General features: G+C 41.3%; 1 protein-coding gene across 6 annotated transcripts in view; it reads right to left on the bottom strand.

Moving 5' to 3' along the window:
• The window catches only part of birc6 (baculoviral IAP repeat containing 6), a 242,480-nt gene extending 218,882 nt beyond the window's left edge, over window positions 1-23,598 (bottom strand). For 4 of the 6 annotated variants that reach the window (XM_041180834.1, XM_041180857.1, XM_041180849.1 and 1 more), the window contains exon 1: window positions 23,170-23,598. In XM_041180834.1, the coding sequence (XP_041036768.1) occupies window positions 23,170-23,365 (196 nt within the window). In that variant the 5' untranslated portion in view covers window positions 23,366-23,598. The remainder of the gene's footprint in view (window positions 1-23,169) is intronic. The other 2 variants (XM_041180865.1, XM_041180873.1) reach the window with 1 other exon arrangement.
• Between the last annotated feature and the right edge of the window lie 2,767 nt (window positions 23,599-26,365).

Below are 26,365 nucleotides of genomic sequence, written 5' to 3'. Positions count from 1 at the left end.
TGACAATGTTAGCATACCATAGCTTGCAAACTCATACAAGAAAATCAGAAGAGGCCTGATGGTGAAACAAGATTGGAAGGTGGAGGAGGTGGAAGAGATGAGTTTATTTTGTTAGCAAAAGTTTACCATAGTAGTAAATTAGCAAATTACAATATTGTACAGTAATTCCAAGCATTTGAGCAATTTGAGTACTGGTTAATAATGGTTTACTTTAGCAATGAACAGCACAATGCTAAACTTGTTTTAAATTGATCATGTAAAGAAGCCTGGAATTTCCTGCATCTTCCAGCAAGCAAAGGGATAAATATCTCTTTCATCTTGTGCCACTAAGTACTCCCCAAGAAATATTAATTTACACAAATGCTTAATTCATGAATCTGGAAAGATAAGACCTGGGTTCAGATCAAGGGAAGAACAAGATTGCTGAATATTCAGCAAGTAATTTTTATATTTTTCAAATCTTTTATCACTTTTCTCAAGCTGAAAACTTAACCCTGCCTTCACCTCTCCTCAGATTCGATCAGGCCTGTTGTCTATTTCAAGTATTTTCTGTTGCAGTATCTACAGTATTTTGTCGTCTTGTTTATTTCACTGCCACATTTCTTCTAGGAATGCCCATCTTCTGTTCTCCTTTTCAATGAGGTTTTGGCTTGTCTCTTTTACTCTGTTCACCATACTGTTCAATCATTTCCCTTAAGCCCGCTTTCACAGTCACATCTCTTCTCTCAAGAACTGTCCAGCTCAGGCTTATTCCACATGGATTCCAGCTACTCCATCACTCAAATCTATCTACCTCTGTACTTGCAGCACTCTATTCTTAACTCCAGGCCTAACGTTATCAAACCTATTGACAAGGGAGGCATTGTTGTCACACAGAGAATGGGTGGCTACCATGTGGCAGCTGGACGCCAATTCTCTGACAATTCGTCCCATCTACTCCAGGGCCATGCCTCCACCACTGAGCACTAAGCCAACAACTCTCAATCTATCACTAACCTCATCTCCACTGGAGATGTCTTCCTACACTACAGGCCCCAAATTCACAATTCCCGAAATCTGCACAGTCCCCAACGTCCAGGGTTCTGAAGAAAAGGTAAATCGACGTGAACTGTTAACCCCACCTTTCTCCCTCCACATACACTGTTTTTAATATTCAGTTCTTATTTCTAATTCACAGCATCTGGAGTATTTCTCTTTTCATTTTACTATTTTGTATGTGACAATGCAGCATATCAATGTGAAATGAGTACCCAAGATAGAGTTCTGGTGCAAGACATCACCAGGGTTGAAAAGATTACAAAAGACAAGGTAAAGTTGGATGTAATTATTTGGTGACTCCACACTTGTGCTTTAAAAGCTTGAAGATTATAAGGTGAAGAGCTTTACCCAACATCTATCCCTCAACCAACCTTCTCTCCTCCTCCTCCAGGTTCTGTTTTCCCCTCACTTACACACTGCCCTTTAGTATCATCTGTAGATATGGTGTCAGTTTCTGCAGATATGGAATCAGTTTCAATATGCCTAGCAATGACACTCAACCCACATTTCTATCTTATTAAAATGCTTTCCAAGATGTGCATAAGCCAGAAACTTCTCCAGTAGAAAACTGGGGAAAACCCCTCTCCTAATTGTTCACACAGACTGAACTAGGTCATATTTAATCTCAATGCCATGTTAAACACTGAGCAGAGCTTCAAACCCTACATTCTATTCATCATTAAAACAGCATAGCTCATCCCCCACAGCCATTAAGTCACTGAAACTTACATCTATATTTCCATTACCTCACACTCAGACTTCGTACATAACCTCCCAAACGTCTCCCTCAATAAATTCCAACTTACTGCAGTAGGTCTCACATGCCAATCACACCAGTTCTCACTGATTTCCAATGGCTCATCTCCCAAATCACCAATCCAAATTCTTCATCATCTTTTACAAGTACCACCCTACCCTTGTTCCACCATAAGTTTGCAGGATGCTACAGCCATACCCAATGATACTGCAACAATGGTTTTCAGGTTCTCTCTTCCCTAGCCACCATTCCTAATTTAGCTTTCAGTCTCAATGTCCCATTCTGAGACACCCTCCAGGAACCTTGTTGCCTTAATAATCTGTTCAAAACCTAGCGTTGTAACTGTGCCTTCATCCAACTTTAATTTCTCTGCTTCTCAGTCCACCTCTCTATATAAAGCATCTAGGTACTTTTATTACATTAACAGAATACAAATGCACATTGAAACATCAGCCTTGGGTCATTAGTAGCGCTCTCACTGCAGCCAGGTCATAGGTTCAAGCCCCAGAAACTAGAGCTTTAACCATGTAACCTAAAGCCACACTTCACTGGAGCACTGAGAAAATAATACGGCTATTGACTGAATCATTAAACTGAGGCCTTGTTGACACCCTCAGGTTGATGTAAAAGATCCTATGGTATTTTTGAAGACAAGGAGGGGAGTTCTGAGTCAACATTCATCTCTTAAACAACATCCCCACCCCTCTGCCCCCAACCTGCCCCCAACACCCCCCCCTCCCCAAAATCACTGAATGGTTACTGCTCAGAAGGATGTCATTCAGCCTATCAACTGCACACCTGCTCTCTGCAAACCAACTTAGCTAGTTTCAATCACCCGCCCTTTCCCTGTAGTCCTGCACTTTGCCCCCCTCAGGTGCTTATCAAATTCCTTTCTGAAAGTCGTGATTGAATCTGCCTGAATCTTTCAGGGTGTATCCCAAGTCCTAACCACTCACTGTCTAAAAAATGATTTTCACTTAAGATGCCTTTGGTTCTTTTGCCAATCACCTTAAATCAGTGTCCTCTGATTCTCCACACTTTTGCCCTGGGAACGGTTTTTCTCTATCTATTGTCTATGCCTGTCTGCTTTTGAACACCTACCAAATCTTCTCAATTTTTTATTCTCCAAGGAGAACAGCCTTGGCTTCTCCATTCCATCCTCATAACTGAAATCCTTCATCCTAGGAACCACTTTCATAAATCTTTTTTGTATCCTCACCAAAACCTTCACTTGTCCAATATGTCCCAGATTAGCTAAATGCTTAATGCTTTCCCACCACTGAAGTTAAACCAACTGGCCTATTGTTGCTGGGCTTAACCTTGCAGCCTTTTGTGAACGAGGGCTTAACATTTGGAATTCTCCAGTTTCCTGGAACCACCCCCATATCTGCTGAGGATTGGAAGATTTTGGTATGTATCTGCACAATTTCCACCCCTACTTCCCTCAGTATCTTTGGATACATGCCATCCTGTGAATTATCAACTTTTAATTACAGCCAGCCTTTCTAATGCCTCCATCAATTTTTAAACTCATCTAGCATCTCAACGACCTCCTCTTTCACTATGACTTGGGCAGCATCCACTTTCTTGGCAAAGATTGAGGTAAAGTTCTCATTTAGCATCTCAGCCAAGCCCTCTGCTTCAGCACGCAGGTCTCCTTCCTGGTCCTTATTTGGCTCCACCCCTCCTCTTATGATTTATATGTCTAAAGTTTTTTAATATTTGTTCATGGATAGGGCATCGCTGGCCAGGCCACCATTTATTGCCTATCTCTAGTTGCCGACATTTAAGAATCAACCACACTGCTGTGGGTCTGGGGTCACATACAGACCAGACCAGGTAAGGGTGGCAGATTTCCTTCCCTAAAAGGACATTAATGAACCGGGTGAATTTTTACAACAATCGGCAATTGGACTTTTAATTCCAGATTTTTATTGAATTCAAATTCCACCAACTGCCATGGTGGGATTCAAACCCGGGCCCCCAGAGCATTACCCTGGGTCTCTGGGTTAGTAGTCCAGCGACAATACCACTATGCCATCGCCTCTCCCTTGGGTTTCACATTATGTTACCTGCGAATCTCTTATACTCTTTATCCCTGAGTTTTCTATAAAAAGCCCAATTCTCACGTAATAACAACCTGACATCTATCAAATGCCCTCTTTGTCTGCAGCATCATACGCTCTATCTCTTTTGTGATCCTAAGATCTCTGGCTTTGGTTGCCCTCTCTCTCCTCCTTGGCTGCACCGGAATTATCTCTTTAAAAGCCACCCAACGTTCGATTACAGTTTTGCCTTCCAATCTTTTTGATTCCAATTTATCTGGGACGGATCCATTCTCAAGCTGCTGAAATCAGCTGTGCTCCAATTTAAGTATTTTTTTATTCTAGATTGCTCCTTGACCTCTTCATAGTTCATCTAAGCCTTATGATGAAATGATCCTTGTTCCTAAATATTCCCCTACTGGTACCTGACCCAATTAACCCATTTCAGCCCCCAGAACCAGACTCAAAAATATTTCCTTCCTTGTTGGTCCTTAAATGTACTGATCAAGAAAATTCTCCTGGACTCACTCCAGAAATTCTTCCCCATCTCTGCCCTTTGCTACCTCGGTCTATAGGATTGTTTGAAATCTCCCATTTATTAGGTTTCTATTACTCTTGCGCCTCTCTGGAATTCCCCTGCAAATTTGTTCCTCTACGTCTTAACCAAACCTAAAACAGATTTTATTATAGTCCCTCTTAGTCTTACCCCACATATGCCTTACACTATTTCTTACTCTAGTGCTATCTGTCTCTCTCAATCCTTTGTGAACCTAGTTTCTCACTGCTTTTTATAGGACCTTGCTGTTTGAAATTTGGCTACAACATTTTCCCACATTACAGCAAAAGCTACACTGTGGAGTGTTTTTGGACAGCCCAAGATCAATATAAATTCAAGCTCTATTTAAAACAGCACAGCGTCAAGAGCTCACCAACATTCTCATTATTCTATCATCACATTCTCTTTTCACAGCGTAATATTTTCTGAAAATAATTTCCATAGCCTAAAAGTAAAGCTCAATTTAATCCAGCCTTCCAAAAATTGAAAACATATTTCCTTTAGAAGAAACACTGCATTATGTTGTCAGTTCCACTAATTCAACAGCAATTTAAGACCCTCCTAAAAGGAACGTTCATGTGCTTAGGAATGACAATATTCACTTTTCAATCCTACATTTCTACAGGAGTCTTTTCCACATTTAAAGCTTGTTGACAAAAGCTATGAGGTTCACTTTTTAAATACACACATAACTTATTACATTAACAGTCCTAAAAAGATTAACCTTTGAACAGAAAAAAAAGCACAGAATGAGCCCATAATCAATCCATAATCAAGTGGTGGGGCTCGCTCTTCAAATCTAGCTATCTGCTCTGGTCCCAGTTCCCTGCCCTTCCCCTAAATCAATCTATATTCTCCATTTATAAATGCCTATTCAAATTTCCTTCAAAATTATGTTTAGCCTCTGCTTCAGTAAGCATCTGTGATAAAGCATTCCATTTTATATCAACCTTCAATATGAAAATATTTCTTCTAACTTCTCCCACTATTATAATGGTAACCCTCAGACCAAGCCACATTCCCAACTTTTCTACTATGGTTTCCTCCGAGCCCATTAAAAAAATACATTTCCCGGTAACTCTGTCCCTACTTCCACTATTCTGGTAATGTGTAACAGTTGAGCCCAACTCACCCAATATTACACACCTACATGGGAATCCAAATATGACCAAAGATGGATGGCTTCATAGATGGAACTTCCCTCAGCTCCACCAACATTTAAAACATCAGAATGGAAGGTCAGGAGCAGCATTATACTCTGCAATTCATTTTTATTTGCTAAAATTAATGGTCATTGTAAAATCACAATAAGTACAGAAGCAAATTATTTCAAAATGATTACAGTAAATGATTGAAGTCTTTCCATAATTTAATAAAAAAACTAACTTTTCCAAGCTTAAAAGGGAAGCATGTTCATTTTCAAGAACCCACTTGCATTTTTGCTCAATATATAAGAACTGCTTGATTTATATAAATTCTTAGATTCCTGTCATAATATCAGTAGCAAGTGGTAGATGATTGCTAACTAAATCAACATCTAGCAACTGGAAACAAAGAATGTCTAATAGAAAGCAAAATATTGCAAATATTACAAGCCAAATAAAAATGTAAAAAGCTGAAAACACAAAAGGTCAATCTGCACCTGTGAAGGACATCCAATCAACGTTTTGGATTTGTCCCTTTCAGCTTTTCCTTTTATTACAAAAAGTGATCTTACAGTTGCACTAAAACAGGTGAATAAAATTCAACTAAGCATGCTACATGGTTCTGTCCAAAAAAATTACTTGTGGAACATGTACCATTTTTAAAACATTTACTCTGATTGCTAATGCTTCTTCTATAAGGCTTCAGCATTCTCATTTATTTTAGGTCCCCATTTTAGCTGGTCCAAAGTGACATAATCAGAAATGCCGGCTTGCTGTTCCAAATAGGGCCAGGATTTGCTTTAAAACTTTAAAATAAAATAAAGACAGACCAAAAAAAAATTAAAAGCTCAAGATAGTAAATCGTTTTAAAAAGCAGAGAATGTGCTGTTAAAACACCAGTGAAATGTAAGCAAAAATTGGCATATGAATCAAGTGTTTATTTCCATTAATGAGGTTGGTCCTCTGAAACCTATGTTTCCAAGCATGTTAAAATGATCTGTCTGCACAAACAAGAGGGTGCGAGATGTATGTGAGTGAGATGAGAAGAGAGCGCAAGCACATGTGTGCTGGTATAAGACAAAAACAGCAGTGGTTTACTAAACAACTACCATCACATAGAAAATGAATATCAAGGCTGTTCCATAATTGCCAACTGAGTTTGTCAGATTTTGCCAAACCACAGATGTGGAAGGTCCCAAGTTCAACCCTAGTCTCTACAGATTGGTTTTAGTCCTTGCGGAGATGTTTAGTGGTGGTGGTGATGGTTTGGGGGGGGCGGGGGGGAGAGAGAGAGAGAGAGAGAGAGAGAGAGAGAGAGAGGAGAGGTGTGTGAACTTGCTGGGTTATCGTATCTGATCAACAATTGAAAATCATGATTCATCCACTTGCACTAGCCTGTCAACACTCACTACCAGGGCGCATGTGAACAATGGATATGTGGGCACAAATAGTAAAAGCTGCAACAGTCTGGCAGCTTCAGTAGGAAAGAAGAAATGGAGATGAGAAACATAATTGGCAGAAAAAAAGGCACGAAAAAGTATTGACAAAATATGAAACAATATTTTCACTACTTCTCCTCATCTCTGTAACCCAATGGTGGTTTTATTGGGTCAAACAACAGAATAGACTATTAGCAACAGCAGTGCAGCATTCAGAGATTTAAATTCCTTTCCCCACCAATACAAGAGGGAATTTGCTACTTTCAAATTAATTTGTGAAAATTAAGGCGCAGTTAAGCAAAAAAATAACTAGTACTTCCATCATGGTTGATAACTGGCTTAAGAGTGGTTCTAAATTTAAAAACATTTTGTAATGTAGCGATTTCTTTCATCATCAACAGCATTCCCTGATCTGTCAGAAACTCTGTCTAGTGGCAAGTGAGGAATGCAATTTATTCCTCAAAGTGATATCACAACAGTGACAATCAAGTGAATATTTAAATGAGCAAGTAGCCAGGATGTAGAGCAGCATGTGACCAGCAGCTCGTAGTGTGTATGTAGGAATCGCAGCTGTACTGTCCTTGTGAGTAATAGTTGCTAATTCCATAAAGTAGATCTGTCTGCTGAGCCATCCTGTACTGTACCTTCAAATAAACCAAACCTACATGCAGCTTCTCAGTCCTGGTGTGAAATTGGTGAGTTTATGTAAAGCAGACACAGAAACACAACATGGTGGCAGCGATGTGAATTTGAAGACCACAGACATGCCACAGATAAGATTTGGTACAATACAGAGGCTGTATATACCTTGAAACTCCAGGAGGCAGAGTCTCTCTACAGACAACGTTTTGCAGAACAATGAGTACCCATTTGGGACTGGCCAAATCAGAGGTAAATGGGAACAACATAACAGTTTTGAATCAGACAGGAAAAGCTACAGGGCCATTTCCATGTCCTCAGGTGCCATTTGAACACAAAAGACGAAAGTGCAAAAAACGGGAAAAAAACCTGAACTGCAGTCATACAAAAGGGAAGAGAACAAAACACAGCAGCTGCATTGGGGGTGAATCTCTCCATGGCATAGAGGGGCTACAGATCCCCTACACACCAGGAAGATGATCACCAAATTCCCCAGCATGAATTGGAAGGCCACAGATGTCCTATCGAGTTTAGGCTTTTCAAACAAAGGGTGGAACTATGCTTTTTATATTTATCTGTCACAGAACCAGATAAACAAGTAGTGAAAATAAAGACAGCCATTGGAAACGAGAAGTTGCATAGAGTCAACATTTGTCTGAGGAGGATCAGAAAGACCCTGTTAAGCCACAGAACCTGGAGGATCAGCTTTGTGTAAAAATGAACTACAGACTTCAGTGTGGAGCTGACGCCCTACAGAAAACAGCCACAAGAATCAATTGATCAGTTCATCAGCAATGATAGGGCAAGGACTGCAATTTTTCGGAAGCTGAACCGTCTGAACAGATAACTGAGCTGGTTATAGCTTTGACACTGATCAAAAAGACCTTCCAAAAAGACCTTCTGAGAAAAAGAAAGGTCAGAATATCAACACTTGACACACTGCTAAAGGATGGCAGAAAATACGAAGCCATTGTGGCTAGACAACCCCACTTGCAAGCATTAGATGCAGCTACCAGTATTGGCGCAGTGGCCAGGATGCAGAAATCAAGCAAGCCACATGGGAAGTGCGGTTTATAGCACGCACCGCAAAGCAATCTTGCGTTCCAGGGTCTTTGCAAGCTATGCGGTGTAAAAATACATTGGGCTCACAGAGATGCAACCAGAGGTTACAATAAAATGCAACCAAACAAAAAATATGCCCAGTATATTGGCAGCAACAACAGGCAGTGCGTCACAGATCAGCATAAGCGCAAGCGCAAATGAGATTAGCAGCCGGACAGACCAGGTTGAAGATTCAGATTGGAAATATCTTCAACTGGGAAGTGAACAAGCTTTCTCCATTTTGAATGTGACACGGTGTGTGGATTAAGTCAAACAGCTAAAGGCTTTTGCTACCATCTCAGCATTATGTACCCAAAGAAAAGCAGCAAACACATGCTCAGGGCCAAAGTCGACACAGGAGCGAGCACAAGCATCTTACCAGTCAGAATCCTGAAGGATATGTATCTGGACCATTGGAAGTCGATAACAAACTACAACAGACAAATTAGCTGCATAAAATGGGTAACCCATTCATTGCATAGGTACAATGACTTTGAAATGCAGCTACGGCAAGTCTGCATGGAAACCACAAGTATTTTGCCTGGTGGACACAAGTGAACCAACAACAGCAGCATGTATGGGAATCAATATTGTGACCAAGCACAGCAGAAGAGGACAAGAACAATCACACTGAGTCAGATCATGGACCACAGCAGATATACCCAGACAGATTCGACACTATAGGACTTCAGAGGTGAGTCTGTAGTCAGAGAAGATACAATTCCGTAGATCAACCCTCCTAGAAAGCACAGTGTGCACATACAGGAGAAGCTCCAGAGCGAATTGGACAACATGGAGTGTAGCATTATCCATCATATGCATCAGTGCACAAAGTGGTGCAGTTCAATCACATCGGTACTGAAGGAAGATGGCACAATCCGGGTATGCTTGGACCTAGGACATCTAAATTTTGCTCTAAAGAGATGATCACTCAAGACTCTAACATTAGATTAACTGAATCCCAAATCACAGGAGCCAAGTTTTTCTCCAAGTTGCACAGCAAACAGAGATATTGGTCAGTTAACTTGGCCAAGGGATCTCAAGAAATCACTATGCTCAGGACACCATTCGGAAGATACTGCTTCCAGAGATTACCTTTTGGTTTATCCATCAGTCAGGATCTGTTCCAGAAGATGGGCAGAATTACAGGGAACACTCCTTAATGCACATGTATTGCTGATGATATTACAGTGATGGGCAAAACCAAAGAAGTGTATGACCAAAATCTACGCTCACTGATGGCAGCAGCTCATCATGAAGGACTCACCTTCAACAGCAAGAAATACCAGGTTAAATTAGGTCAGGTTGACTTTTTTGGCTCTATTTATTACAAGTTCTGGGATCAATCCTGACCCAGGCAAACTCGAAGATGTACAACACACGTACCTACTCCCCAGGACAAAGAGGACTTGCAGAGATCCTCAGATTTTTCAAATTCAACGCACCATACAAACCCAACTTTGCCAATAAAGCATCATCACTAAGAGGGCTCTTAATGATAGATGTTCCATAAGTATGGCAGGAGGAATTCACCAAGGCTCCTTCGAAAGTACCTTCTGAACCCATGACCACAACCATCTAGAAGGACAAAAGCAGCAGACAGATGGGAACACCACCACCTGCAAGTTCCTCTCCAAGTCACTCACCATCCTGACTTGGAAATATATCCCTATCCTTCACTGTCACTGGGTCAAAATCCTGGAACTCCCTTCCTAACAGCACTGTGGGTGTAAGTACACCACATGGACTGCAGCAGTTTAAGGTGGCAGCTCACCACCACCTTCTCAAGGGCAACGAGGGATGGGCAATAAATGCTGGCCCAGCCACTGAAGCCCACATCCTGCGAATGAATAAAAAGGACCATCAACATGTGTTCGAGCCAATTAAACAGGCAGTTAGAAGAGACATATGCACTACAATACTACAAACCAAGGAAAGAGACAGTCTTAGAGGTCAACACATCTCAAAAGACTGCAAGATGACACAACCAATTGCATTTGCTTCCAAAAGTCTATCACAAGTACAATCCAATTATTCGAACAAAAGAACGCGAGATACTCTCTCTAGTATTCGGTATCACAAGATTCCACACGTGCCTATTGGTAAAAGATTTGCTGTGGAAACTGATCATAAACCAGTGGAAATGATTTGGCACAAGTCACTGACAAGTGCATCACCCAGACTACACCGACTTCTGATAAAAACACAGGATTGTGACTTCAAAGTCTGTTACAAATCAGGTAGAAAGCTGCAATAGACAACTTGGACCTCAAAGTAGAAGATGAGCTCATTGTTGATCTGATGAGTTTTGGTCAATACAATTGCTACCAACTTCTGGAAGAAACAGCACATGATCCACAACTGAAGTCATTATGGGGAGTTTTTGTAGAAGGTTGTCCTGATACACTACAAGACGTGACAGATACCCTCAAACGTTTTTGGCCATACAGAGATGAACTGGGCATTTCATGAGGTGTGATTTCCAAAGCAAAACAGGTGCTTTTATCTGAAGCTCTTTATCAGGACATATTGTCACAGTTACACCAGGGGGATATGGGCATTGAGCAAACAAGTCAAGGAAACCGTGAACTGGCCAGGGATCAACAACGATATCAAGAAGGCATTGAGGATGTGTGAAGCATGCCAGAGTCACCTGCCACATCAACATGAAGAACCTCTACACTCTCATAAGGTTCCATCGTACCCTTGGTCTAAAATCACAACAGACCTATTCACTGTGGTAAAGACCTTCTCCTAGTCATCAATTACTTTTCCAAGTTTTCAATCATCAGACAACTGAAGGATACCTCAAGTGAATGCAATATTCACCTTGTTCGATATGCCTGAAGAGATCATATCAGATAACGGGCCACAATATATTGGCAATCCTTATGGGGACATGTGTGCTAAATGGGGCATTAACCATGGGACAGCCTCGCTGCACTATCGGTCTTGCCGAGCAAATGGTTTGTACCATTAAGGGATTAATCACAAAGTGTAAGGAAACAAAACATCTCTGCATTGCCATGTTACACTTAACAGCAACAACCTTAGATATGGGCTTATCGTCACCAAAAATCTTCTTTTAGAAGGCAGGTTAAGACAACGTTGCCAAGCCATCACCTGTTCCAGTTCTCAGAAATACAGGAGAAACTTCAAAAAAACAAGAGAATGATAAAGGCACATGGCCAACAGGTGCAGAATCTGGTCACCCACAGAAGTATCCAAAGTATACATTGAGCCTAGATCCTATGGAGGTCACAATACTGAATGAGGCAATGTTAAGGAGAAACAGAAGCCAGCTAAAGGAATTATACAACTGTATAACACCCAGCACTCGAATTACATCTAAAGCACATTCAAAGATGAACTCAAAGTGAAATTGTGGAAAATCACCATGAAAACAATCAGCACTCCAATAGTACACAGAATGCCAACGCACCTACAAGTCAAGAACACCTAAGTGACAAGTCTAGATCTCAGGAAGGTCATGCCATCACCAGATCCAGAAGGATTAGCAAGTCACCCATACGTTAAACAGACTCTTGAACTCTTAAGTTCCTAAACACATATCTATCTTTTGTGTAAACACATAAGGCTACTTAATAAGATAAGAGCCCATGGTGTTGGGGGTAGTACATTAGCATGGATAGAGGACTGGCTAACTAACAGAAGATTGAGTGTTGGGATACAGGCATTTTCAGGATGGTAACCTGTAACTAGTGGAGTGCCACAGGCTTCAGTGCTGGGGCCACAATTATTTACAATATATAATGACTTGGATGAGGGAAATGAATGTGCTATCGCCAAGTTTACGGATGACACACAAATAGGTGGGAAGGCAAGTGGTGAGAATGCCACAAGGAATCTACAGTGGGATATAGACAGGTTGAGTGAGTGGGCAAAATGTGGCTGATGGTATACAATGTGGAAAAGTGTGAGGTTATGCACTTTGGAAGGAAGAATAGAGGAACTGAATATTACTTAAATGGAGAAAGGCTGAAGAAAGCTGCAGCACAGAGGGATTTGAGTATCCTTGTGCATGAATCCCAAAAAGCTAGCATACAAGTTCAGTAGGTAATAGAGAAGGCAAATGGAATGTTGGCCTTTATTCCAAAGGGAATGGAGTATAAAAAGAGGGAAGTCTTGCTAAAACTATACGGCACTTGTTAGACCACACCTAGAACACGGTGAACAGTTTTGGTCTCCTTATCTAAGGAAAGATATACTGGCATTTGAGGCAGGCCAGAGAAGATACACAAGGTTGATCCTGGGGATGGAGGGATTTTCTTACAAGGAGAGGTTGAGTAGGTTGGGCCTATACTCATTGGAATTTAGAAGAATGAGAGGTGACCTTATTGAAACATATGAGATTCTTAGGGGCCTTGATAGGGTAGATGCTGAGAGGTTGTTTCCCTTGTGGGAGAGTCTAGAACCAGAGGGTATAATCTCAGAGCAAGGGGGTGCCCACTTAAAACAGAGATGAGGAGGAATTTCTTCTGAGGGTAGTCAATCTGTGGAATTCTTTACCACAGAGGGCTTGAGAGGTGGGATCGTTAAGTATATTCAAGGCTGAGATAGACAGATTTTTAATCAGTAAGGGAATTGAGGGTTATGGGGGGAAAAAGACAGGAAAGTGGAATTGAAGATTATCAGATCAGTCATGATCTCATTCAGTGGCGGAGCAGACTCGATGGGCCGAATGGCCTACTTCTACTCCTATGTCTTATGGTCTTAAATAGTGTTTGCAACTATCCTACTGTGCATGTATTTTCACTCAATGTATGTAATGTTTTCTTGGACACAAGTTGTTGTGATATCATTAAGGGAATATGCAAATGAGCAAGTAGCCAGGATGTAGAGCAGCGTGTGACCAGCAACTAATAGTGTATCTGTAGGAATTGCAGCTGTTCTTGAGTAATAGTTGTTGAATACATAAAGTAGATCTGCCTAAGCCATCCTATACTGTATTTTCAAATAAACTGAACCTACGTATGGTTTAGCAGACCCAATGTGAGATTGGTGAGTTTGTGTGAAGCAGACATAGAAACACTATAGTTGCCAACCAAATTGTCCAATGGGAAAAACTCAAGAGCATCACGACTCAATTCACCATCTTGACGTGCAAGAATGCATCTCAATCTTATGGATTTCCCAAGTAGTCAGTAAATGATCCCATCTTGGTGTCCTCCTGAGGTCCCCACAATCACGAATGCCAGACTCCAGCCAATTAGATTCACTCCATATGATATCCAGTGGCTCAGCGCACTGGATACAACAAAGGCCATGGGGCCTGACAACATCCCGTCTACGGTACTGTGGACATGTACTCCAGGACTAGCCTTGCTTGTGTTCCGCACATCTGCAACAGTGGTATCTACCAGATTGAATGGAAAATTGCCCAGGTATGTCCTGCCTATAAAAAACATTACAAATTTAATCTGGCCAATTACCACGCCGTCAGTCTACTATCAAAGTGATTTAAGGTGTCATCAGCAGTGCCACACTCTGGTCCTGGTGGAATGAAAACTCTCTGGTTGTGACCTCATTACTGCTTTGAAAGAAAAACAGAAAATGCTGGAAAAGCTCAGCAGGTCTGACAGCATCTATGGAGAGAAAAACAGTTAACATTTTGAGTCCATATGGCCCTTCTTCAGAGCTTGAGCTTTGCTGCCATGTTCCAAATATGGATTAAAAAAAGCTGAATCCCAGATGTGAGGTGAGTCATTAAGGTAGCATTTGACCAAATGTAATATCCCATGGCACCTCCCCATGCAATCACAGAAGGTGCAACACCTGCCCCTTTACTTCCTCTCTCCTCACCGTCCAAGGGCCCAAACACTCCTTTCAAGTGAAGCAGCTTGCACTTCCCTCAATTTGGTCTACTGCATTCGCTGCTCCCAATGTGGTCTCCTCTACACTGGAGAGACCAAACGCAGACTGGGTGACCGCTTTGCAGAACACCTTCAGTCTGTCCGCAAGCATGACCCAGGCCTTCCTGTCACTTGCCATTTCTATGCACCACCCTGCTCTCATGCCCACATATCCATCTTTAGCCTGCTGCAACTTTCCAGTGAAGCTCAACACAAACTGGAGGAACAGCACCTCATCTTCCAATTAGGCACTTTACAGCCTTCCAGATTCAACATTGAGTTCAACAACTTCCGATCATGAGCTCTCTTCTCCATCCTCACCCCTTTTTGATCCCCTTTCTTCGAATATTTATTTTTTAATTTATATTTCTTCCCACCTATTTTTATTATTTTTAAAATTTATTTTCATTCATTGTCTTATCCCCACCTTTTAGCCTATTTCGTTTTTTTCCCCACACCGTCCCCTCCCCTATCCCACCCCAACTAGGGCCATCTGTCACTTGCTCATCCTGCTTTCTACCCTCAATGTCACCATTAGCACTTCCTTTAGCCAGTAGCACCACCATCAACACCCCTTCAACCTTTTGTCTATGACATCTTTTGCAATCTCTCCATCTATCACTGGCCTTCTATCCAGCTTCACCTGTCCCACCCCCTTAAACAGTAGATATTGCACCACGTTTTTACTTCTCTTTAGTTCTGAAGAAGAGTCATACGGACTTGAAACGTTAACTCTGTCTTTCTCTCCACACATGCTGTCAGACCTGAGTTTTCCCAGCAATTCTTGTTTTTGTTTCAGATTTCCAGCATCCACAGTATTTTGCCTTTATCGTAATATCAAAGGCCCTGGTAAAATCAAGTAATTGGGAATCGGGGGAAATCTCTCCACTAGTTGGAGTTATACCTAGCACAAAGGAAGAGAGTTGTAGTTGTTGGAGGCCAACAATCTCAGCCGCAGGCGTTCCTCAGGGCCCAACCATGTTCAGCTGCATCAATGATCTTCCCCCATACAGTCAGAAGTGGGACGTTTGATGGTGATTTCATAATGTTATTAAATTTCACAACTCCTTAGATACTGAAGCAGTCCGTGCCTGAATGGAGAAAGACCTGGACAACATTCAGTCTTGGTCTGGTTAAGTGGCAAGTAATATTCGTGCCACTTAAGTGCCAGGCAATGACCACATCCAACAAGAATCTAACCATTTCCCCTTGACATTCAATGGCATTACCATTAATGAATCCCCCACCATCAACATCCTGAGGGTTACCATCGACCTTAAATGTAACTGAACCAACCACATAAGTACTGTGGCTATGTCAGGGGCTAGGTATTATGTGGCGAGTAGTTTACCCCCTTGATACCACATTCAGTCAAATGTACCTTGTAGATGGTCAAAAGGCAACAAGTCAGGAGTTTGATGCAATGCTCTCCAGTTGGCTGGATGTGTAGCTTCAAAAACACTCAAAATGCTCAATACCACCCAGGACAAAACTACCTGCTTGATTGGCACTCCATCCACCATCTTAAACTTCTTCCACACTGGCGCACAGTGGCTGCAGTGTGCACTGACAAAATGCACTGCAGTAACTCCTCAAGGCTCCTTTGATAGCACCTTTACCACCTAGAAGAACAAGGGCAACATGGACATGGGAACTCCACCACCTGCAAGTTCCCATACAACTGACACACCATCTCAACTTGGGACTATTACGTTGTTCTGTCATCGTCACTGGGTCAAAATCCTGGAACTCCCTACCTAACAGCACTGTGGGTGTGTCTTTACCATATCTAATGCAGCAGTTCAAGAAGGCTGCTCACCACCTTCTCAAGGGCTTCTAGGGATGGACAAAAATTCACAGAATCTCAGAGTTGTTATGGCGCAGTAGGAGGCCATTCAGGCATTCGTGTCTGCACCAGCTCTCCAAATGAGCATCATGACTTAGTGCCACTCTCCTGCTTTTTTCCCCGTATCCTTACACATTTTTTCTATAATTGCTGGCCTTGTCAGCTACACCCACATTACACGAATGAATAAAAAAATTGGAATGTCAGGAAAAATTCACATCCTCTATTCTGTTGCTTTATAAAATACAAAAAGTGTAGATTTGTTATAGACTTGAGGGAGAGCACAATTATTTCAACTACAAAAAAACCCTCTTATAAGGAGGTGCAGGTGTGGAAAGAAGATATTTTCAATTTAAAAGTACTCCCTCACAAAGACAAGAAGTAGGCCATGTGGCCCCTGGAGCCTGCTCCGCCATTCAATAAGATCATGGCTGATCCTATTGTGACCTCAACTCCGCCTACCTGATTGCCCCCCATAACCCCCGACTCCTTTGTCAATCAAAAATCTAACTCAGCCTTGAATACATTCAATGACCTAGCCTCCACTGCTCTCTGGGGAAGAGAATTCCACAGACTAACAACCCACTGAGAAAAAAAAATCTCATTTCAGTTTTAAATGGGAGATCCCTAATTTTTAAATTGTATCCTCCAAAAAAGGTTGCAAAATGTGGTTCTTCTATGGGGCAATTTTAAAAGCATCATGTGGAAAAATGCAATTTTGTGTCTGATTGGGTAACATATTAGCATGGATAGAAGATTGGCTAGCTAACATGCAGAGAGTTGGCAGAAATGGGCCCTTTTCTGATTGGCAGTATGTGACAAGTGGTGTGCCACAGGAATCAGTGCTGGAGCCTAAACTTTCTACAATTGATATAAATGACTTGGATGAAGGGACCGAAGGAAAGGTTTGCTAAATTTGCTGACGTCAGAAAGATAGTTAGGAAAGTAAATTGTGAAGAGGATGTAAGGAGGCTACAAAATGACATGGATAGGTTAAGTGATGGACAAAGATCTGGCAAATGAAGTATAATGTGGGAAAATGTGAAATCGTTCATTTTGACAGGAAGAATAAAAAAGCTTATTTAAAATGGTGAGAGATTGAAGAACTCAGATTTTGAGGGATTTGGGTCTCCAAGTGCATGAATCACAAAAGGTTAGTATTCAGGTACAGCAGGTAATTAGGAAAACTAATAATGTTATCAGTTAGTGTGAGGGGAATTGATTACAAAAGTAGCGAGCTTATACTTCAGCTGTACAGGGCATTGGTGAGACCACATCTGGAGTATTATGTACAGTACTGGTCTCCTTATTTAAAGAAAGACGTAAACGTGTTAGCAGTTTAGAGGTGGTTTACTAACCTAATATCAGGAATGGGCATGTTGTCTTATGAGGAAAGGTTGGACAGGTTAGGCTTGTATCCACTGGAATTTAGAAGAGCAAGAGGCGACTTAATTGAAACCTTTAAGATCCTGAGGGGTCTTGACAGGGTGGATGTGGAGGGGGTGTTTCCTCTTGTGGGAAAATCTAGAACTAGGGGTCACTGTTTAAAAATAAGGTATCATTCATTTAAGACAGAGACGAGTAGGGATTTTTTTCTCTCAGAGGGTTCCAGCTTTGGAACTCTCGTCCTCAAAAGGTGGCGGAAGCAGAGTCTTTGAATATTTTTAAGGCAGAGCTGGATAGGTTCTTGATTAACAAGGAGGTGAAAGGTTATTGGAGGTAGGCAGGAATGTGGGGTTGAGGTTACATTCAGATCAGCCATAATCTTATTGAATGGTAGAGCAGGCTCGAGGGGCTCCTGCTCTTAATTCACATGTTCGTATGATTGAAAGAAACCCGGTCAGTCGACTGCTATTAACGGTTCAGGTGAAAATAAACATTCCTTCAGCTCCTGAATGCTGGCCCCTAACTGTAGTACGCTTCAAATGGCTGGGAAATTAGCCAAACAGCATCATGCTTCTAAAGTGCACTTCAACACCAAATACTCATTTAAAAAAGAGCAGCAATACACAAGATCTAATTTAAAAAAAGGAGTTGGACCAGCAACAATAATAATAAGAGCTCTTAGGACGAGGTATTTGTCAATTCTCCCTACCCCAAATTTTCTCTCCTTTCTTGATTCTTCACTGGTGGGGTATAATTCTGCTCTACAGGTGTTGGCAATTCCTTCGCTCTGGTATGTCATTCCTCATGTGTTAGCTTGAGCAAACACTAGGTTATTCCATCACTGAAGATATTGTAGCCGAGACAGTTCCATCCACATGCGAAAACCTACAGCAGGTGAGTAGTGATAAAAAAACCACATCTTTGGCCACAGTCTAGAAGAAGCGAGACTTTTGCAGCTTGGCAATCTTTTTCCAACAGATCTTTGGAGAGGTGGATGGGGTGGGTGGAGTTTTGAAATGAAAGCATGTTCATAATGTGAACTTCAATTGTTTTCTTCAGAAAATTGTGCAATGTTAGTACAATTCAGGAAGCTTCCAGTCTTGTCATGTCAGGCAGCTTCCCACCCCACCAAAATATTTTATTGAGCAGCAGGCAAGGAAACATAACTGCCCAGGTTACAGGGCAGGTTACATACTTGACCAATTCAAGATTTCTACAGGGGCACTATCATGATTAATGGTCTGTGCTTTACTGAATCATAAAACATAAATGGCTAAATAGAAAACACTATACCGATTTTCTGTTGAACTTTTAGCGCTGTAAAATAGGACAGTGGGGGGAAGAATTCTCAGCAGAGTCATCACTTCCTGCTCACTAATAAAAATGCATGAAGAGATAACATCACAGGAGGTGAGGTGCGGGTCAAGCTCCCTATAAATTGAAAGTACTCAAACAGATTGTACCTGGTAGCCAGTGGACAAGCTAATCACAAACCAAAAAGAATGAGTGCAGCATCACCCAAAAGACTTTTAACTTCATTAACCTGCTCTAGGAATAAATCAAGTCTGGAATAAACCAAGTCTAAGTTTAGCTCAAAATTGTCACCTCTTATGATGTGTCAATATATACCCAAAAATATATACCCAAATTTAGATGCAGTTATTTCACACACCTGGCATTAATTTATCAACAGATTTGTCAAAATTCATCGTTTTTCAAATTGGCATGCTACTTGATTTCACATCTAATTTTGCCTGCCTAATCTATCCCCAATCCATCAGAAATACTGGGTGTAGGAAAAGAAGAGCTTCTGGATCAGAGCTAAAATATCAGAAAAATAAAAAATTTAAATTAGATGTCCATTCAGTTTCAGACTCCAGAGGGTCATAACAAATAAATGTTATCTCTGCTCTTAACCTCCAAGTCAAACATTACAGTTGCCAAACTCAACAATATTCAGATAAAAAGTCAACTGTCGATGTTCTTTGTAATTACAGACTATGATACAGAAGCTGTTAAATTAAAATCAATTTAATCAAACTTTTCCTGCAGCAAAACAATGCTCACAAACAAAATATTGGCAATAAATAGGTCTGTCAACTTACATGAAAAGTGCAGGCTTATATTTCAGATATTACCAAGCATTCATCACCAAGCCAATATTACCAAGCCTTTTGGAAATCCAAATACACTACATCTACTGGTTCCCCTTTATCAACTCTGCTTGTTATATCCTCAAAGAACTCTAGCTAATTTATCAAACATGACTTCCCTTTCACAAAACTATGTTGACTTTGTTTGATTGCATTAAGCTTTGCTACAGATACTGACCAGCCTGCAGTGCATTTCCAGCGTTTTCTGGTTTCACTTCATTTTTTTTCCCCCCTTAATGTGTGCATTAAAAGCAAATGATCAGTCATATGGCATCATATTCCCAATAGGGATAAGAATTGCTTGCTATATCTATCTATAACCTAGCATTTTCAAACACCTTGTTTCATGCCTTGACTATTTATTTGTAACAAATTAAAAACTTACAACAGCACAAAACACCTATCATCACAAGGTTTTTCATTCAAGATATATATTTCATAGTCGCCCAACAAAACTGCCTTCATTATTTACTACTCAATGGCTTACAGGTTACTCAAAACCACATGACAAGAACTATTTGACCTTCTGCTCTATGTTTTGGATCACCAGTACAATGCAAAGAGGAGTGTGGATAAGTTTGAGCTGAATAAGAGTTGGGTTAAAAAGATCACCTTGATCTTAAAAGAAACCAACTGTAGCAATAAACTGAATAGATTGAGGTAAGGTAAGTGCAGAAAACTTCAGTTCAAAGTAAGCGGACTGGGGAAGAAATGCACAATTACATTTTAGCATACAAAAGGAAGGTGGTATTTCACCAGTGCTTGGGTGTTTATGAACATATTTTGAAGCAAAAGTAAATAAGATCATATAAATATTGTAAAGGTTTGCAGATAATAAAGTATTTTCAAACCAAGACGAGATACAGTTAAATTATTCTGTTGTGACTATATGTTTACACTTACTATCCTAACAACACTCTGCATAATAACAGTTTTGAGGAATCCACAACTCACCCAACAATTAACCAGACTGCTCTGAGAAACGGTTCTACCTTTACAAATATTAGAATGAAGTCACTTGGACAATGAAAGTAAACTAAATCAAACATGATCTATTATTCCCAATGAAACGAGTCAACCCTCCTAAAGATGTGATGATCTGCTTTTAATTCAAGAGGTTTCTGTTTGAAAACATCAAAACTATTGACATCTGATGTTGCATGTTTAGTACACCTGTGCTAAATTACAAAAACTACAGTGCATAAGTCAGTGTACTTGAGCAATTCATCACCTTTGCAGTCCATTGAGATGCAACTAAACTACATAAAAAGTTTACTTCACAGTAAATTGTAGCTTATGATTCGCTTACTGACATTTCTGAACTTTGCATTTGTCTACCACACAGGCTTTTCATAAGCTATTAAATTACATAGGATATACAGCCCAGAAAAGGGCCATTCAGTTCAACCAGTGCAAGTAGACTTTAATACTCCACTTGAACCTCCTCTCATCTTTCCTACCATCATAATCCTCTACTCCCTTCTCCCTCATATGCTTGTCTATCTTTCCCTTAAGTGCATCTATACTATTTGCTTCACTGCAGTAACGGGTTCACACACTCAACAATCTTTGTGTAAAGAAGTTTCTTCCAAATTCCCTATGGGATTTCTTGGTGGCTATCTTATATTAATGGCCTCTATGTATGCTCTTCCCCACAAGAGGAAAATTATACAGAAACCATGTTGAAACAAGCTACAAAAGGAATGCTTTAAATATGACCGCTTATTTTAAAATTTTCAACTTCAGATTTTGTACTTTACACAAGAGATTGTCTTTAGGTAAGGTTTCTAATTACCAGGAATCATCCAACTCATTAAAATTATGCAAATTGGTCCAAAGTATATCCCTAAAATGTAATATGTCAAGAAATGGTATGCTTAATCATTCTAAATAAAATAATGTGCTCTAACTGGCTTACCCAGAATCTTATAAATCACAGAAAACAAAAGATTTACTGGATAACAAAAAATTATGAACTGAAGTCCATTACAGAATATGGCACTGCTTAGTATAAAGCATTGCTACATTAAGGAACCAGAACACCAACCTTATTGTTACACAAACATTTCATTCAGTTAACAATACAATTATAGCACAAACAGAAATCTCAGATTCCCCGTACAGACAAACGTCATCCTTATTTGTTAACTTTCCCCTACATGATCTTGTAACTGCAAACATAAAGCATAACCCTATCAAAGCTAGTCCACTTTTAGATCAGGTCAAATTTTTACTAATTAATAAAAGACAGTTAAATTGAAATGTACATCTGCTTTATCCATAAATAGGTACAATTACAAATGCACAGTATACATTACAAATAGAGATACTGTACCAGCATTAAATAGGCAAAGTTATAGATTATATGCATATTTTTAAATAACAAATAAGTTATGTGCAATGCACATCACCACGGATGTGTAAATGTTTTAAGTGTACACTGACAATCTCGTACATATTTGAGCATATTCTACATTCAGGATGCCTATGCTAATTATGTCCACGCTTGCAAACGTGTACGGATTTATATGTGCAGCACATTTTATGACAGATGTACTAATACATTTTGTTTCCGAGACAGAGCACTATGACAGAGAAAGCACGCTATGTTTGGGCCATTTTAAACAGCAAGAATGGAGGAGGCAGAGAAATAGAAAGAGAGAGGCTAGCGGTTCCGGGTTTGTGGGGAGAGAAACAGAGCCGGAGTGTGAAGGCTGATTGTGGAGGAAGGTGAAAATAAGGGGTGCGGTGGGTTAGTCTGCTTCATATTTAGACCCCAAACCCCAAAAGACCCTCACTCTCCTTCCCCGGAGCAGCTTCTGGCCCGGGCTCCAAATCAGGGCAGGCCGGCTTCCGGCCCCATCGAGCTTTCAATTCGCCGGTGAACAAGCCCAGCCTTCCCACGCTGCGCCCGGCCCGGCCCGACCTTTCCAGCGAGGCAGAGGGCCCAGACCTCTCCCCAGTTCCTAGTCCCCTCACTGCCGCCCCCTTCTCCCGAGTCTCACCCCACCCCTCCCCGGCCTCCATTCAACTGCCAGGCCAGGGCTTCTGACCGGCCTTTCACACCTCCCGCCGCCGCCGCTCGGTGATCACCACCCCCCCCCCCCCCTCCCCAAGGCCGCGGTGAGCCGGCTCGGGCCTCCTGCTTCTCCCTAACCCCCAGCCCGAGCCCGGCCCCCCCACTGACTCACCGTTTAACCGGGACACCTGCAGCACGGCGCCCGAAGTGCCGTCGATGACTTTGACGGTGGAGCGGTTGGTGACGGCCAGGATGGCGTTGAGGGACGGGTGGTAGGCCAGGCTGCGCAGGCCCTCCTCGCAGCTCAGGCAGCCGTCGCGGGTGAGGAGCCAGTCGGACTCGGCCGCAGCCCCTGCCGCCGCCGCCATATTGGAAGCAGCTGTGAGACAGGAAGGAGCCGCCACCGCCGCCAACTTTCACCCCGGAGCCGCTCGTCACAAGGAGCCTGGCAACCGCACAGGAAGCGACAGCCCAACGTCACCCAGGGAGGGAGGCCCCTTCGCAGGAGGGACTGACAGGGGTTAATGAACCCTGGCGAGGAGGGTGGCAGGTAACATGGGGCAGGATAGCGGGGAAGGCAGAGGAGAACGGGGGAAAGAGTAGAGGGGAGAGAGCGAATGGGGGGGAGGTTACAGGGGAAGGGGGAGGGTACAGGGGAAGGGGGAGGGTACAGGGAAAAGGGGGAGGGTACCGGGGAAGGGGGAGGGTACGGGGGAGGGTACAGGGAAAAGGGGGCAGAAGAGGGTACAGGGAAAAGAGGGAGAGGGGCAGAGAAAAGAGGGGGGCAGGGAAAAGATGGGGGGCAGGAGCAAGAGGGGGGGCAGGAGCAAGAGGGGGGCAGGAAAAAGGGGGGGCAAGGGCAAGAGGGTACAGGGAAAAGAGGGGGGCAGGGGCAAGGGTGCAGGGAAAAGAAGGGGGCAGGGGGAAAGGAGTGGATACAGGAGAGAAGAAAGTGATAGAAGATAAAGAAGAGCATAACAGTGTTGTAATACCACAGAGCTGGACACAATGGGGATAAGTAGAAGGGAACGTAAGTGAATGAGAAGGAGCAGTAAGGGGGAATACTGGGGAAGGAGAGGAAGAGATGATTGGAGAGGGGTGGATATGATGAAGGGGTTTCAGGGAGAGGAGAATGCAGGGGAGGAAGAGTAGACACACATTGACGATGAGTACAGAGGAGGGAGGATATGGGAGATGAGAATATTAGGGGCGGGAATACAGGTAGAGGGATATGCAGACAGTGATGGGAATATAGGCAGAAGGACTGGAGGAAGGAGAGGAGCAAAGAGATGGGGAAGGGGAAGAGTGGAAAGGGAATGACAGATGGTTAAAATAGGAGGGGAGAGAGTTGGGCACTGAAGAGAAGGGATGGGGGAAGAAGGGTGATTCAAAGAACAAAGGAAGAAATTAGAAGAATATTAGAACGTAGAATGCTTTACCACAAGTCACAATTAGATCAGAAGGGTAGATTTTCATTTGCCACTTGAGTATAAAACTGGCTGCTCATTACAGAAAGTGCCTGATTTTGATTTCCACTAAAATTAATTAAAATGGGGCCTTGTCAATGGGAGTGGAGAAATCTGTAACACTAGCTTTACACTAAAGTAGTAACTTGCATATCTATCCAAGACTGTAACATCAGTTAAAAGGAATTGAATAAATATTGTAAAAAGAGGAAACGAGGACAGAGCATCAAAATGGAATTAAAATAACTGACTGCACTTGGAGCTAACATTGGCACAACTACTGATGAATCAATTTGCAGGTTATCTTTTCGTGTTGTAATTTTTATTTTATGGGGATACAAGAAGATATAAAATGCAACAGGGAAAGAAATGGAGAGGAGAAGAAAGACGAGTATTGGATATAAGGTAAAGAGGAAGAATACAGAGAAACAGATGTAAAACTATGTAGAAAAATAATTTATTTCCATGTACAGTAATATTAAAAGACAGTTTATTTAGCTCATTAAATGATAAGATGGTTTATGATAAAACATGACTAGGATACTGATATTAGAGTTGTATGGATTTGATCTTTTTGACATTATGTACAAATGAGTTTTTTTTTGTAAAACCCCTGTGTTGAAGATGGTCTGTTCTAACTGATCCTGAGTTGATCTTTGGCCTATATGGATATACTATTTCAGACACTGCCATTACAGTTCAAGAAAGGATTTTCAGCTGAATCTATTAATCAGTGGAACTGAACAGCCTTTCTGTCACTTCATTATTGGCAGACTGGTCAAAGAAAGAAGTTGGCGGCTGCTTAATTGTTAATTTAATGTTTCTGCCAACATGTTGATTACACCAACATATGTTTTCGCCCCACTCATTCCTTTTATCAATCACAGCACCAGTGTGTTTTTCTTTCATATTGTATGTCACATGTAGATTGACTATTGTTTGATGCACAAAGAAGGCATGAATTAACATTAACAATTATATGTGTGCATATACCGTACACCCTTGCATGACATACTAACTGTATCTCGATTCACTGCCTTTTGGATTTCGATCAAAAGAATTTACTTGTATGTATAATATGATAGGATTTTCCATTAAATTTGAAAATGATGTAATTCAATCCAAAACTAGCGTTTTAAATTTAACAAAAGAAACTTTTTGAAGGTATGAGGGGCAAGCTGGCTGTGTTGGATTGGGAAAACACATTAAAGGTATGATGGTAGATAGACAACAGCTAGTATTTGAAGAACAAATATGTGGTTTATAACAAATACACATTCCTTTAAGACACAAAAACCCAACAGGAAAAGTGAATCAACAGTGGCTAACAAAGGAAGTTAAAGATTGTACTAAATCAAAGAAAGAAGCATATAAAGTTGCTGAGGATTGGAAGCATTTTAGAAATCAGCAAAGGAGAAGCAAAAAACTGATAAAGGGAGAATAGAATATGAATGTAATATAATGAGAAACAAAAACAAACTGTAAAAGTGTCTACAGGTATATAAAAAGGAAAAGATTAGCAAGGACAAATGTCCATTACAGGCGGAGACAGAGAATTTATAATGGAACATAAGGAAATGGTAGAAATTAAACTTTGTGTCTGTCTTCACTGAGGAAGTTACAAGAAATCTTCCAGAAATAATAGCAAACCAAGGGACCAGTCAGAATGAAGAGCTGAGGGAAATTAATATTAGTGAAAAGTAGTATTGGAGAAATTAATGGGACTGAAAGTCAATAAATCCCCAGGACCCAATAATCTACATCCCAGAGTGTTGCTGTAGACATAGTGAAATCATAGGCGGTCATCTTTCAAAATTCTATAGATTCTGGAACAGTGCCTGCGGTTTGAAAGATTGGAATTGTAACCCCACTATTTAAGAAAGGAGGGAGGGAGAAAACAGG

This window comes from Carcharodon carcharias, chromosome 2 (genome assembly GCF_017639515.1).
Source record: "Carcharodon carcharias isolate sCarCar2 chromosome 2, sCarCar2.pri, whole genome shotgun sequence".
Classification (NCBI taxonomy): domain Eukaryota; kingdom Metazoa; phylum Chordata; class Chondrichthyes; order Lamniformes; family Lamnidae; genus Carcharodon; species Carcharodon carcharias.
The sequence above is the reverse complement of the archived record's forward strand: the minus strand, read 5'-3'. Positions and strand labels throughout refer to the sequence as shown.